This window comes from Neovison vison, chromosome 3 (genome assembly GCF_020171115.1).
Source record: "Neovison vison isolate M4711 chromosome 3, ASM_NN_V1, whole genome shotgun sequence".
Classification (NCBI taxonomy): domain Eukaryota; kingdom Metazoa; phylum Chordata; class Mammalia; order Carnivora; family Mustelidae; genus Neogale; species Neogale vison.
Genome location: NC_058093.1, coordinates 215,098,180 through 215,113,960, shown reverse-complemented (window position 1 = coordinate 215,113,960; position 15,781 = coordinate 215,098,180). Strand labels below are relative to the sequence as shown.

The following is a 15,781-nucleotide window of genomic DNA, read 5'->3' as shown; positions in this document are numbered from 1 at the left end:
AAATACCCACATATGTGTGCATATGTTGTGTGTGCTTGAAGTGCACTTAAGTTTCTACTTTGGACTAATGACTAAACTGGAATTATTGGACCAGAGAGAATGGGCTTTTGAAATGTTCTTTATATACTACCCAAATGTCCTTCTGCAAGGCTGTCCCAGCTTATATTCACTGCAGTGAATGACAGTGCCCTTTCCTCACATCCTTCCCAATACTGTGACACTGCTGACCCTTTTTTATTTGCTCATCCCTGATGAGTATTAATGAGGATGTGTTTGTGTTTAATTGCGTATGTGATCGTGGGTGAGAGTTCTTTCCTTCCATATTTTTTTGACTGATTATGTTTTCACTGTGAATTTTCCTGTCGTAATTTTGCCTATTTTTCCATTTGATTCCTTGTATTTTCTTATCAATCTATAGAAACTCCTCATATATTTGTATGTGAATCCCTGGTTAAGTGTATATGTTGTAAATATTATTTGGTGGAATTTCCTTTTCATTTTATGACTATGGAATAAGATTTGACAGTGTCATTGGTGGATGTGTCTTCTGGTCCCTTGGGTCAATAAGATCTCCCAAAACATTCTACTGTCCCTTAAAAGGTAGTGGCTGGGAGGGCAGAACGGCCGATCATGGGACTCCCCCACCAGGATATGAACCCACAGCCTCCCCAAACCATTCAGTCTGCTTCCTGTGCTTGCAAAGGGCTTCTGGCATCAGGGGCTTCAGAAAGTCCAGCTTGGACTTGGCAAAAACACCACCCAGGATGGTTGGTAATAGCATCAAAGGGCCAAGGTCAAGTGGACCTTTTTAGGTAGCATTAACTACCTGCAGGTTCAGTGACTCCTCCATCTGATGGGAAGGGTCCATGGCGGCAGTATTTCCTCTCTGTTGACCCTCTCCTATGAGGACAGGGCAGCACATGCCCATGAAGGGAGTCCCTTGATCTCCTCTTTATTCTCCCAATGACACCTTGATATCTAGGGAAAAGAAGAAATGTAAATAGTTCCCTATTGTTCCCCACTTTATAGAAGGATGGTCAGTTCCCTCCATCTTCCCCTACTGATTTATCACTGTGTGATAACCTGGTAAATTCTTAGATCTTATGGATCAGTTTGGGGGTTCACACAAAGGTCATCCTTTGTGCATGATGGAAATGTGGCTTCACATATGGACATCGGTCCAGTGGGAGCCTCTTCGGGAGACTCCTAGGTACACACACATGACCCCAGGAGATCTCTAAGCTCCTGCTTGCTGATTGAGGATATACTCGAGCTCATCTGTGCCTACCCACCTGGGGCATGAAATCAGTCACTCACACTAGTTCCAGTTAGTGGGAGTGGGGATTGAAGACTCTTTGAAAGGAACAGAGCAGAAGTCACACACCAGACCATTCCCGACATGAGACCAGATAAGGGATTGGCTAGAGCTGCTCCCGAGGTCATCGGGACACAGGTTGGCATGCTCTACAGAACCAACCAAGACCTAACTTAGGACAGTCCCTAACTAGGACATTCCCAAGAAGAAAAATCTGAGCTTTCTAGCATGATGGTTGGGGACATAGGAAAGTTCCAATGGTTCATGAACACATACACACCTTCTTTTAATTGCAAAGGAAGGTTTCAGAGGCAGGGTTCACCCTCTGCCCTCAAATTATGGTGTCACCAAGAATTGGGGTTGTTTGAACATGCTGAGAGGGGATGTCCTGTTCATGTGCATGGAACCTAATTCTAAAGGATACACAGGCCCTCCATAGACACAATCCAATTCCCAGAGATAGTAGTACCAAGAGCAGATCACGTATCAGCCTCCTTTGGAAGAACTGTTTCCAAGGATCCTGTTGCACAACACATGAAGTCACTGGTCCTGTCATCTGCTAGGATGGGGGCCGTGTGTCTCCTTCATGCTGAGCAGACACCAGCCTAGAGGAGTGCCCCCACTTCCACCACCATAGCTGCAGGTGGGGGCTATTGGATAAGGCACAGCCTCCCAGGAGGGGTTTTTGTATGAGCCTGTGTCACAGTGTCTGGAGTTCGGCGGAGGAACCCAGCTGACCGTCCTAGGTGAGTCTCCTCAACTCCCTCCTTCCTTCCCTGCTCTCCCAGAGGTTTGGGTGATTTTCTGCCTTTTTCTTTTGTTTCTTTTGTGTCTTGTCTCAGCCTTGGTCATGCTTTCACCTGGGATCCCAGCCTCTGGGACCCTGACCTCCTCCTCTCCCCACATGGATTTTCCTGCTTACTTCTTGGGTCATCACCAGCCCCTTACCTCCGACCCGAGAGGCAGGCAATGGTTGGGATGACTAAACACTCCTCAATCTGTCTGCCAGGGTCATGCTGGGTCCTACGTGTGCTCTGTTCTGGTCCCTGTTGCTCCACACTTATCTCTGGGAGGCACTGGGGTCCGCCATCCTAAAGAGAAGAGGGCAGAGAGAGCATTGGGGGGATGACCATTTGGTGCCTTTAGAGGGACCCAGCACCCTCGGGTCCTAGGCTGGCGACACACAGGTTAGAGGTTCTGAGAAGGCCCCAGGGCTCTGGGACAAGGATCCAAGGATGGTTGCAGGGGTGGAGTGGTTCCCGCCGGCCTCTCCAGGCGGCTGCCCAGAGCTCTATGGGCAGAGAGCCAAACAACACTGCCAGACAGGAGAGAGCAGGGAGGACAAGGTGCTCCAGTCAGGAAGCCTGGAACAGGGTCATGGAACGACAGGGTGTAGGGAAAAGACGGACTCCTGGCTCTTATGGGAAACGACCAGTTACAAAATGAAAGCCAGTATGGACAGTATGGCTACTGAACTGACTAACTGGCCAGGGGAAACACCAAAGGACAAGGCAGAGGGGACACCCAAGAACCTTCAGGCAGACCGTGATCTTATGGGGTCCTTGGCTCATTACAGACTTCAAGAGAGATACATTTGGGTAAATATAATTGCCACAGAGGAATGATCCAGAGGCCTCCAGAACAGAAATACCAGATCACAGGAGACCACTACGGGGACAGACAGAATGTCACGGGAAGAGGCCAAGAGAGTGAAAGCCAGACATTTGTGTGAAAGGCCAGGGCCCAGAGGGTTCTTAAGTCAGGAGATGGCAGGTGTACAGTGTGACAGCTACCCATGAGGGATGGGAAATAGTTGGAGGAAGATGCAAGCCACCCTCTTGAGAATAATTGCTCAGACAGAGGTTGGTCCCTAAACAGGGGCCCATGCCCTGGGCCTGGACACCCAGGCCTGTGGGTGTCTCTAAACCTGATGTTAGAGACACTAACATGAGGGTCTCCCGCAAATGGAAAAGGAATCAATGACCCACTGCGCCCACCATGCCCCGCAGGTCAGCCCACGTCCGCACCTTCGGTCACACTCTTCCCGCCCTCCTCTGAGGAACTCGCCGCCAACAAGGCCACCCTGGTGTGCCTCATCAGTGACTTCTACCCCAGCGGCGTGACGGTGGCCTGGAAGGCAGACGGCAGCCCCGTCACCCAGGGCGTGGAGACCACCAAGCCCTCCAAACAGAGCAACAACAAGTACGCGGCCAGCAGCTACCTGAGCCTGTCGCCTGACAAGTGGCAATCTCACAGCAGCTTCAGCTGCCTGGTCACGCATGAGGGCAAAACCGTGGAGGGGAAGGTGGTCCCCTCACAGTGCTCTTAGGTCCCTGAGACTTCCAGGGATGGGGGCCTTCCTCTCCCAGATACCCCTTTGCCAGCTCACCATGCCCCCCTGAGTCCCCACCCAGGTTCTGCTCAGAGCAGACAGGTCACAATGCCATCCCTGTTTATTATTTGCTCAATAAAGATCTCATCATTTATCATCTGATATTTCTGATGTGTATTTTCTATCTGGTTGTGCCTAGGTTAAAGTTTCGGTAGTTAAGGGAAGGAAGGGACAGTTATGGAACATTTGGGTAAATATGAGCTCTGTTTGTCCCAGTCAGTGACACATAGCAGGAAAAAGTCCTGAGGATCTGGGAGCGCCACCATGCGATCCTTGTCACCTGTAATGTGCAAAAAGCTGACTGAGAGGGACCAGGGGGCCTACAGGGGTAACAGGGAGAAACGGGGAGGGTTCCAGGGGCTAGCAGTGGGCACAGACAACAATGGGAAGGAAGGTGATCCTTGAGCCAAAACAATGGCTTTTCAGAGCAGGAGGGAACTTCCCTGTCCCAATACAAATGACCCAGAGGGAGAGCGATGACCACCCAATGAGCAGTCCATGTTTGGCCCATTAGCAGGGAGCCAGGAAAGCTGTGAACAGTGCACCTTAGAAATACATTTCTCAAACTTCCACAATGCCTGTCGGCTATGGAAAGACCATAGCAAGTTCTACAGCAAACAGTTTAACATCTTGTAGCCTAACACTCCCCAACCTTGTTGACGCTCCCAACCAACTCAGGGAGCCCTGGAACACTCTCCAAGACAGCAGAGTGCCCTGCACTAGTGCTGAGATCTAAGAGTCAGGCTGAAGCACAAGGAAGCCCAGTTTATGTTCTGATGGGCCTGGGTCAGGTTCAGGATCAAAGTGGCCCTAGCAGGGGGCTGGCCCTCAGTCAGTGAGGTCAAGGAGAGCGCTACTCTCTGGGTAGGTTATGAATGAAGCCGATGATGTTGGCCTGCGTGTGGTGGAGATTTGGAGGACTGGGTCAGTGAGAAAGGCAAGCAAGTGGGCATCCAATGATTGTCCCTGGGACAGAGAGTCAACTCCATTCAAGGAGTTTAGTTGGACTGGGGCAGATAAGTCAGGAGGGTGAGTGTGGCTTGAGGACTACAGCAAGGTCAAGCTTTCCCAAGCATTAGGGCCCTCCGCCCTCCTACGCATGGGCCCACAGGACTTTCACTCACTGGGGCTCAATCCTGACTGCACATGCAGTCTGGTGTCAGACATACACTCCCAGGGCCCTGAAGCAGGCCAGGTAATCCCCCTGTCTATGTCTGGAGCTTATGGGGAACGAGGAGGCGCCTTCACCAGAACTGCTAGGGAGCTGAGTCAGGCCAAGGACAGAGCCTACAAAGCCAGGGAGTTTAAGGACCACAATGGTACAGAGCACAGGGACCCCTTATTAAGGTTTCATCCTGCCACTCCCACCCTAGAGAACCCTAAGATGTAGAAGGAAGAGTAGAGGGTCCTGGTATCACACAGCATCTGATGGCCTCATTTCATGGATCTGACTACAGAGGCCCAAATGAGGGAGAAGACCACCCAGGTCTCCTTCATTTCCATGGCCCTGCAGGCAGAAGCCCGGAATCTCCCTGCCTGCCGTAGGACCCCTCACTTCCTGTAAGTTTACATTAAGGAAGAGAAAACACCAAAATACAAAGATGGAGGAATAAGAAGACCTCCACATTCATAAACTCCGGGTTGCAGTTTATCAATTCCTGATGATGCTGATCCAACAACAGAATAATTGCTCTGTAATGAAATATTTTGAAGCAAGCTCCAGATATCATATCTTCTATAGATAAATATTTTATTTATGGAGTGACAGATAAGGTCCTAGCAGAAACAAAAGTATTATTATCAGACCTACACAAACACTATGAATAAACCATTTAATCCAAAACTCTTTTTCTCATCAGAGTTATCACAATTGCCATAACAGAGCTCAAGGAGTTACATTTCAGGTCCTGTTCTTATTTGATGATATTTCCTTTTATGACTATAGAATAAGGTTTGTCACTGTGATTGGTGGATGAGTCTTCGGGTCCCTTGGGTCAGTAAGAATGTCCCAAATCACTCTACTTTCCCTAAAATGATAACAGCAATGATGGCAGAGATGCCAATTCTGGGAATCTCCCATGTGGAAATGAAGCCACGGCTCCTCTGAAACATTCAGTCTGCTTCCAGTACCTGCAAAGGGCTTCTGGCATCAGGTGCTTCAGGAGTGCAGTTTGGACTTGGCAAAACCACCGCCCAGAATGGGTGCTACATTGCATCAAAGGGACCGGGTCAAGTGGACCTCTTTAGGTAGCATTAACTACCTGCAGGTTCACTGACTCCATCCATTTGATGGGAAGGGTGCCTCATGGCACCCATGACATTGACCTTGACCCATGACAACTCATTGGGTGGTCATCGCTCTCCCTCTGGGTCCCTCTGTCGTATGTCCTTTCTGTCCTCCTTCTCCTGCGAGGAAAGGGCAGGACGTGCCCATGAGGGAAATGCAGGTGTACAGTGTGACAGCTACCCAGCTGCAGACCCTAGCTGGGTAGCTCCTAGTCCTAAAGACTGCTCTTTATTCTACCCATGGTGCCTCTGATATCCAGGAAAAAGAAGAAATGGAAACTATCCCCTATTGTTCTCCATTTATAGAAGGATGGTATGTTCTCTCCATCTTCCCCTGTTGAATCATCACTATGTGGGGAACTGGTAAACTCTGATCTTATGGATCACTTTGGGGGATCATACCAGGGTTGTCCTCTATGCACGATGGAAATGTGGCTGCACATATGGACCTTAATCCTGTGGAGCCTCTTTGGGTGGCTCCAGGGTAGACACACATGACCCCAGGACACCTCTAAGCTCCTGCTTTCTGATGGAGGATATACTCTAGCTCATCTATGCCTATCCACCTTGGGCGTGAAATCAGTCACTCATGCCAGTCTTGGTTAGTGGGAGTGGGGAATGAAGACTCTTTGAAAGGAACAGAGCAGAAGTCACACACCAGACCATTCCCAACAGGAGACCAGATAAGGGATTGACTGGAGCTACTCCCAAGGTCATCTGGACACAGGTTGGCATGCTCTACAGAACCAACCAAGACTTAACAGTCCTAACTAGGACATTCCCAAGAAGATAAATCTGAGACCTCTGGAGTGCTGTTTGTGGACATAGGAAGTTTCCAGTGGCCCATGAACCCAGACCCACCTGCTTTTAACTGCAAAGGAAGGTATTGGGAGGGAGAGGACACACAGGGCCCTCACCTCATGGTGTCACTAAGGAACTGGGATTGCGTGACGATGCCGAGAGGGGATGTCCTGTTCCTTTCCATGAAACCTAACTCAAAAGGACATACAGGCCTTCCACAAACTATTCTACGTCCTGGCAGACAGTAAAACCAAGAGCAGATCAGCTATCAACTCCCTTTGGGAGAATTGTTTCCAAGGATCCTGCTGCACAACACATGGGGTCACTGGTCCTGTCATCTGCTAGGGGTGGTGGCCGTGTGTCTCCTCCAAGCTGAGCAGACGCCAGCCTAGAGGAGTGCCCCCACTTCCTCCACCACAGCTGCAGGTGGGGGGCCAGTGGGTGGGGCACAGCCTCCCAGGAGGGGTTTTTGTATGTGCTTGTATCACTGTGTTATGTGTTCGGCGGAGGGACCCAGCTGACCGTCCTAGGTGAGTCTCCTCAACTCCCTCCTTCCTTCCCTGCTCTCCCAGAGGTTTGGGTGATTTTCTGCCTTTTTCTTTTGTTTCTTTTGTGTCTTGTCTCAGCCTTGGTCATGCTTTCACCTGGGATCCCAGCCTCTGGTACCCTGACCTCCTCCTCTCCCCACATGGATTTTCCTGCTTACTTCTTAGGTCATCACCAGCCCCTTACCTCCGACCCAAGAGGCAGGCAATGGTTGGGATGACTAAACACTCCTCTATCTGTCTGCCAGGGCCGTGCTGAGTCCTACGTGTGCTCTGTTCTGATCCCTGTTGCTCCACCCTTATCTCTGGGAGGCACTGGGGTCCGCCATCCTAAAGGGAAGAGGGCAGAGGGAGCATTGGGCGGATGACCGTTTGGTGCCTTTAGAGGGACCCAGCACCCTCGGGTCCTAGGCTGGCGACACACAGGTTAGAGGTTCTGAGAAGGCCCCAGGGCTCTGGGACAAGGATCCAAGGATGGTTGCAGGGGTGGAGTGGTTCCCGCCGGCCTTCCAGACTGCCGCCCAGCGCTCTATGGGCAGAGAGCCAAACAACACTGCCAGACAGGAGAGAGCAGGGAGGACAAGGTGCTCTAGTCAGGAAGCCTGGAATAGGGTCATGGAACGACAGGGTGTAGGGAAAAGACGGACTCCTGGCTATTATGGGAAACGACCAGTTACAAAATGAAAGCCAGTATGGACAGTATGACTACTGAACTGACTAACTGGCAAGGGGAAACACCAAGGGACAAGGCAGAGGGGAAACCCAAGAACGTTCAGGCAGACCGTGTTCTTATGGGATCCTTGGCTCATTACAGACTTCAAGAGAGATACATTTGGGTAAATATAATTGCCACAGAGGAAAGATCCAGAGGCCTCCAGAACAGAAATACCAGATCACAGGAGACCACTACGGGGACAGACAGAATGTCACGGGAAGAGGCCAAGAGAGTGAGGGCCAGACATTTGTGTGACAGGCCAGGGCCCAGAGGGTTCTTAAGTCAGGAGATGGCAGGTGTACAGTGTGACAACTACCCATGAGGGATGGGAAATAGTTGGAGGAAGATGCAAGCCACCCTCTTGAGAATAATTGCTCAGACAGAGGTTGGTCCCTAAACAGGGGCCCATGCCCTGGGCCTGGACACCCAGGCCTGTGGGTGTCTCTAACCCTGATGTTAGAGACACTAACATGAGGGTCTCCCGCAAATGGAAAAGGAATCAATGACCCACTGCGCCCACCATGCCCCACAGGTCAGCCCACGTCCGCACCTTCGGTCACGCTCTTCCCGCCCTCCTCTGAGGAACTCGCCGCCAACAAGGCCACCCTGGTGTGCCTCATCAGTGACTTCTACCCCAGCGGCGTGACGGTGGCCTGGAAGGCAGACGGCAGCCCCGTCACCCAGGGCGTGGAGACCACCAAGCCCTCCAAACAGAGCAACAACAAGTACGCGGCCAGCAGCTACCTGAGCCTGTCGCCTGACAAGTGGCAATCTCACAGCAGCTTCAGCTGCCTGGTCACGCACGAGGGCAAAACAGTGGAGAAGAAGGTGGTCCCCTCACAGTGCTCTTAGGTCCCTGAGACTTCCAGGGATGGGGGCCTTCCTCTCCCAGATACCCCTTTCCTAGCTCACCTTGCCCCCCTGAGTCCCCACCCAGGTTCTGCTCAGAGCAGGCAGGTCACAATGCCATCCCTGTTTATTATTTGCTCAATAAAGATCTCATCATTTATCATCTGATATTTCTGATGTGTATTTTCTATCTGGTTGTGCCTAGGTTAAAGTTTCGGTAGTTAAGGGAAGGGACAGTTATGGAACATTTGGGTAAATATGAGCTCTGTTTGTCCCAGTCAGTGACACATAGCAGGAAAGAGTCCTGAGGATCTGGGAGCGCCACCATGCGATCCTTGTCACCTGTAATGTGCAAAAAGCTGACTGAGAGGGACCAGGGGGCCTACAGGGGTAACAGGGAGAAACGGGGAAGGTTCCAGGAGCCAGCAGTGGGCACAGACAACAATGGGAAGGAAGGTGATCCTTGAGCCAAAACAATGGCTTTTCAGAGCAGGAGGGAACTTCCCTGTCCCAATACAAATGACCCAGAGGGAGAGCGATGACCACCCAATGAGCAGTCCATGTTTGGCCCATTAGCAGGGAGCCAGGAAAGCTGTGAACAGTGCACCTTAGAAATACATTTCTCAAACTTCCACAATGCCTGTCGGCTATGGAAAGACCATAGCAAGTTCTACAGCAAACAGTTTAACATCTTGTAGCCTAACACTCCCCAACCTTGTTGACGCTCCCAACCAACTCAGGGAGCCCTGGAACACTCTCCAAGACAGCAGAGTGCCCTGCACTAGTGCTGAGATCTAAGAGTCAGGCTGAAGCACAAGGAAGCCCAGTTTATGTTCTGATGGGCCTGGGTCAGGTTCAGGATCAAAGTGGCCCTAGCAGGGGGCTGGCCCTCAGTCAGTGAGGTCAAGGAGAGCGCTACTCTCTGGGTAGGTTATGAATGAAGCCGATGATGTTGGCCTGCGTGTGGTGGAGATTTGGAGGACTGGGTCAGTGAGAAAGGCAAGCAAGTGGGCATCCAATGATTGTCCCTGGGACAGAGAGTCAACTCCATTCAAGGAGTTTAGTTGGACTGGGGCAGATAAGTCAGGAGGGTGAGTGTGGCTTGAGGACTACAGCAAGGTCAAGCTTTCCCAAGCATTAGGGCCCTCCGCCCTCCTACGCATGGGCCCACAGGACTTTCACTCACTGGGGCTCAATCCTGACTGCACATGCAGTCTGGTGTCAGACATACACTCCCAGGGCCCTGAAGCAGGCCAGGTAATCCCCCTGTCTATGTCTGGAGCTTATGGGGAACGAGGAGGCGCCTTCACCAGAACTGCTAGGGAGCTGAGTCAGGCCAAGGACAGAGCCTACAAAGCCAGGGAGTTTAAGGACCACAATGGTACAGAGCACAGGGACCCCTTATTAAGGTTTCATCCTGCCACTCCCACCCTAGAGAATCCTAAGATGTAGAAGGAAGAGTAGAGGGTCCTGGTATCACACAGCATCTGATGGCCTCATTTCATGGATCTGACTACAGAGGCCCAAATGAGGAAGAAGACCACCCAGGTCTCCTTCATTTCCATGGCCCTGCAGGCAGAAGCCCGGATTTCCCTCCCTCCGGTAGGACCCCTCACTTCCTGTAAGTTTACATTAAGGAAGAGTAAAACACCAAAATACAGAGATGGAGGAATAAGAAGACCTCCACTTTCATAATCTCCAGGTTGCAGTTTACCAATTCCAGATGATGCTGATCCAACGATAGAATAATTGCTCTGTTATGAAATATTTTGAAGCAAGCTTCAGATATCATATCTTCTATAGAAAATATTTTATCTATGGAGCGACAGATAAGGTCCTAGCTGAAACAAAAGTATTATTATCAGACCTACACAAACACTATGAATAAACCATTTAATCCAAAACTCTTTTTCTCATCAGAGTCATCACAATTGCCATAACAGAGCTCAAGGAGTTACATTTCAGGTCCTGTTCTTATTTGATGATATTTCCTTTTATGACTATAGAATAAGGTTTGTCACTGTGATTGGTGGATGAGTCTTCGGGTCCCTTGGGTCAGTAAGAATGTCCCAAATCACTCTACTTTCCCTAAAAAGATAACAGCAATGATGGCAGAGATGCCGATTCTGGGAATCTCCCATGTGGATATGAAGCCACGGCTTCTCTGAAACATTCAGTCTGCTTCCAGTACCTGCAAAGGGCTTCTGGCATCAGGCGCTTCAGGAGTGCAGCTTGGACTTGGCAAAACCGCCGCCCAGAATGGGTGCTACATTGCATCAAAGGGACCGGGTCAAGTGGACCTCTTTAGGTAGCATTAACTACCTGCAGGTTCACTGACTCCATCCATTTGATGGGAAGGGTGCCTCATGGCACCCATGACCTTGACCTTGACCCCTGACCACTCATTGGATGGTCATCACTCTCCTTCTGGATCCCTCTGTCGTATGTCCTTTCTGCCCTCCTTCTCCTGCGAGGAAAGGGCAGGACGTGCCCATGAGGGAAATGCAGGTGTACAGTGTGACAGCTACCCAGCTGCAGACCCTAGCTGGGTAGCTCCTAGTCCTAAAGACTGCTCTTTATTCTACCCATGGTGCCTCTGATATCCAGGAAAAAGAAGAAATGGAAACTATCCCCTATTGTTCTCCATTTATAGAAGGATGGTATGTTCTCTCCATCTTCCCCTGTTGAATCATCACTATGTGGGGAACTGGTAAACTCTGATCTTATGGATCACTTTGGGGGATCATACCAGGGTTGTCCTCTATGCACGATGGAAATGTGGCTGCACATATGGACATTAATCCTGTGGGAGCCTCTTTGGGTGGCTCCAGGGTAGACACAATGACCTTAGGACACCTCTAAGCTCCTGCTTCCTGATGGAGGATATACCCTAGCTCATCTATGCCTATCCACCCTGGGCGTGAAATCAGTCACTCATGCCAGTCTTGGTTAGTGGGAGTGGGGAATGAAGACTCTTTGAAAGGAACAGAGCAGAAGTCACACACCAGACCATTCCAAACATGAGACCAGATAAGGGATTGACTGGAGCTACTCCCAAGTTCATCTGGACACAGGTTGGCATTCTCTACAGAACCAACCAAGACTTACCTTAGGACAGTACTAACTAGGACATTCCCAAGAAGATAAATCTGAGACCTCTGGAGTGCTGGTTGTGGACATTGGAAGTTTCCAGTGGCCCATGAACCCAGACCCACCTGCTTTTAACTGCAAAGGAAGGTTTTGGGAGGGAGGGGACACACAGGGCCCTCACCTCTTGGTGTCACTAAGGAATTGGGATTGCATGACGATGCCGAGAAGGGATGTCCTGTTCCTTTCCATGAAACCTAACTCAAAAGGACATACAGGCCTTCCACAAACTATTCTGCGTCCTGGCACATTAAAACCAAGAGCAGATCTGCTATCAACTCCCTTTGGGAGAATTGTTTCCAAGGATCCTGCTGTACAACACATGGGGTTTCTGGTCCTGTCATCTGCTAGGGGTGGTGTCCGTGTGTCTCCTCCATGCTGAGCAGACGCCAGCCTAGAGGAGTGCCCCCACTTCCTCCACAACAGCTGCAGGTGGGGGCTACTGGGTGGGGCACAGCCTCCCAGGAGGGGTTTTTGTATGAGCCTGTGTCACAGTGTCCCGTGTTCGGCGGAGGGACCCAGCTGACCGTCCTAGGTGAGTCTCCTCAACTCCCTCCTTCCTTCCCTGCTCTCCCAGAGGTTTGGGTGATTTTCTGCCTTTTTCTTTTGTTTCTTTTGTGTCTTGTCTCAGCCTTGGTCATGCTTTCACCTGGGATCCCAGCCTCTGGGACCCTGACCTCCTCCTCTCCCCACATGGATTTTCCTGCTTACTTCTTAGGTCATCACCAGCCCCTTACCTCCAACCCGAGAGGCAGGCAATGGTTGGGATGACTAAACACTCCTCTATCTGTCTGCCAGGGTCGTGCTGGGTCCTACGTGTGCTCTGTTCTGGTCCCTGTTGCTCCACCCTTATCTCTGGGAGGCACTGGGGTCCGCCATCCTGAAGGGAAGAGGGCAGAGGGAGCATTGGGGGGATGACCATTTGGTGCCTTTAGAGGGACCCAGCACCCTCGGGTCCTAGGCTGGTGACACACAGGTTAGAGGTTCTGAGAAGGCCCCAGGGCTCTGAAACAAAGATCCAAGGATGGTTGCAGGGGTGGAGTGGTTCCCGCCGGCCTCTCCAGGCTGCTGCCCAGAGCTCTATGGGCAGAGAGCCAAACAACACTGCCAGACAGGATAGAGCAGGGAGGACAAGGTGCTCCAGTCAGGAAGCCTGGAACAGGGTCATGGAACGACAGGGTGTAGGGAAAAGATGGACTCCTGGCTCTTATGGGAAACGACCAGTTACAAAATGAAAGCCAGTATGGACAGTATGGCTACTGAACTTACTAATTGGCCAGGGAAAACACCAAGGGACAAGGCAGAGGGGACACCCAAGAAGCTTCAGGCAGACCGTGTTCTTATGGGGTCCTTGGCTCATTACAGACTTCAAGAGTAAGTAAATATATTTGGGGAAATATAATTGCCACAGAGGAAAGATCCAGAGGCCTCCAGAAGAGAAATACCAGATCACAGGAGACCACAGAGAGTTCTTGTCATCCACTCCGAGGACAGGCAGAATGTCACGGGAAGAGGCCAAGAGAGTGAGGGTCAGACATTTGTGTGACAGGCCAGGGCCCAGAGGGTTCTCAAGTCAGGAGATGGCAGGTGTACAGTGTGACAGCTACCCATGAGGGATGGGAAATAGTTGGAGGAAGATGCAAGCCACCCTCTTGAGAATAATTGCTCAGACAGAGGTTGGTCCCTAAACAGGGGCCCATGCCCTGGGCCTGGACACCCAGGCCTGTGGGTGTCTCTAACCCTGATGTTAGAGACACTAACATGAGGGTCTCCCGCAAATGGAAAAGGAATCAATGACCCACTGCGCCCACCATGCCCCACAGGTCAGCCCACGTCCGCACCTTCGGTCACGCTCTTCCCGCCCTCCTCTGAGGAACTCGCCGCCAACAAGGCCACCCTGGTGTGCCTCATCAGTGACTTCTACCCCAGCGGCGTGACGGTGGCCTGGAAGGCAGACGGCAGCCCCGTCACCCAGGGCGTGGAGACCACCAAGCCCTCCAAACAGAGCAACAACAAGTACGCGGCCAGCAGCTACCTGAGCCTGTCGCCTGACAAGTGGCAATCTCACAGCAGCTTCAGCTGCCTGGTCACGCACGAGGGCAAAACCGTGGAGAAGAAGGTGGTCCCCTCACAGTGCTCTTAGGTCCCTGAGACTTCCAGGGATGGGGGCCTTCCTCTCCCAGATACCCCTTTGCCAGCTCACCATGCCCCCCTGAGTCCCCACCCAGGTTCTGCTCAGAGCAGGCAGGTCACAATGCCATCCCTGTTTATTATTTGCTCAATAAAGAACTCATCATTTATCATCTGATATTTCTGATGTGTGTTTTCTATCTGGTTGTGCCTAGGTTAAAGTTTTGGTAGTTAAGGGAAGGGACAGCTATGGAACATTTGGGTAAATATGAGCTCTGTTTGTCCCAGTCAGTGACACATAGCAGGAAAGAGTCCTGAGGATCTGGGAGCGCCACCATGCGATCCTTGTCACCTGTAATGTGCAAAAAGCTGACTGAGAGGGACCAGGGGGCCTACAGGGGTAACAGGGAGAAACGGGGAAGGTTCCAGGAGCCAGCAGTGGGCACAGACAACAATGGGAAGGAAGGTGATCCTTGAGCCAAAACAATGGCTTTTCAGAGCAGGAGGGAACTTCCCTGTCCCAATACAAATGACCCAGAGGGAGAGCGATGACCACCCAATGAGCAGTCCATGCTTGGCCCATTAGCAGGGAGCCAGGAAAGCTGTGAACAGTGCACCTTAGAAATACATTTCTCAAACCTCCACAATGCCTGTCGGCTATGGAAAGACCATAGCAAGTTCTACAGCAAACAGTTTAACATCTTGTAGCCTAACACTCCCCAACCTTGTTGACGCTCCCAACCAACTCAGGGAGCCCTGGAACACTCTCCAAGACAGCAGAGTGCCCTGCACTAGTGCTGAGATCTAAGAGTCAGGCTGAAGCACAAGGAAGCCCAGTTTATGTTCTGATGGGCCTGGGTCAGGTTCAGGATCAAAGTGGCCCTAGCAGGGGGCTGGCCCTCAGTCAGTGAGGTCAAGGAGAGCGCTACTCTCTGGGTAGGTTATGAATGAAGCCGATGATGTTGGCCTGCGTGTGGTGGAGATTTGGAGGACTGGGTCAGTGAGAAAGGCAAGCAAGTGGGCATCCAATGATTGTCCCTGGGACAGAGAGTCAACTCCATTCAAGGAGTTTAGTTGGACTGGGGCAGATAAGTCAGGAGGGTGAGTGTGGCTTGAGGACTACAGCAAGGTCAAGCTTTCCCAAGCATTAGGGCCCTCCGCCCTCCTACGCATGGGCCCACAGGACTTTCACTCACTGGGGCTCAATCCTGACTGCACATGCAGTCTGGTGTCAGACATACACTCCCAGGGCCCTGAAGCAGGCCAGGTAATCCCCCTGTCTATGTCTGGAGCTTATGGGGAACGAGGAGGCGCCTTCACCAGAACTGCTAGGGAGCTGAGTCAGGCCAAGGACAGAGCCTACAAAGCCAGGGAGTTTAAGGACCACGATGGTACAGAGCACAGGGACATCTTATTAAGGTTTCATCCTGCCACTCCCACCCTAGAGAACCCTAAGATGTAGAAGGAAGAGTAGAGGGTCCTGGTATCACACAGCATCTGATGGCCTCATTTCATGGATCTGACTACAGAGGCCCAAATGAGGGAGAAGACCACCCAGGTCTCCTTCATTTCCATGGCCCTGCAGGCAGAAGCCCGGAATC

The 15,781-nt window shown here is 51.3% G+C and overlaps 2 protein-coding genes and 3 gene segments (V, D, J or C); all 5 read left to right on the top strand.

Moving 5' to 3' along the window:
• LOC122903652 (immunoglobulin lambda-1 light chain-like) overlaps positions 1-3,809 on the top strand; it is a 1,198,107-nt gene extending 1,194,298 nt beyond the window's left edge. For both annotated transcript variants that reach the window (XM_044244435.1, XM_044244434.1), the window contains exons 3-4: positions 2,024-2,061; positions 3,325-3,809. In XM_044244435.1, the coding sequence (XP_044100370.1) occupies positions 2,024-2,061; positions 3,325-3,644 (358 nt within the window). In that variant the 3' untranslated portion in view covers positions 3,645-3,809. The remainder of the gene's footprint in view (positions 1-2,023; positions 2,062-3,324) is intronic.
• The window catches only part of LOC122903651, a 194,426-nt gene extending 185,355 nt beyond the window's left edge, over positions 1-9,071 (top strand). The window contains 2 exon segments of the V gene segment in view: positions 7,286-7,324; positions 8,587-9,071. Coding sequence covers positions 7,286-7,324; positions 8,587-8,906 — 359 coding nt within the window.
• LOC122903653 (immunoglobulin lambda-1 light chain-like) overlaps positions 1-14,358 on the top strand; it is a 591,711-nt gene extending 577,353 nt beyond the window's left edge. For both annotated transcript variants that reach the window (XM_044244436.1, XM_044244437.1), the window contains exons 3-4: positions 12,548-12,585; positions 13,874-14,358. In XM_044244436.1, the coding sequence (XP_044100371.1) occupies positions 12,548-12,585; positions 13,874-14,193 (358 nt within the window). In that variant the 3' untranslated portion in view covers positions 14,194-14,358. The remainder of the gene's footprint in view (positions 1-12,547; positions 12,586-13,873) is intronic.
• LOC122903648 overlaps positions 1-15,781 on the top strand; it is a 369,147-nt gene that overhangs the window by 336,580 nt on the left and 16,786 nt on the right.
• Positions 1-15,781, top strand: part of LOC122903647 — a 267,632-nt gene that overhangs the window by 239,102 nt on the left and 12,749 nt on the right.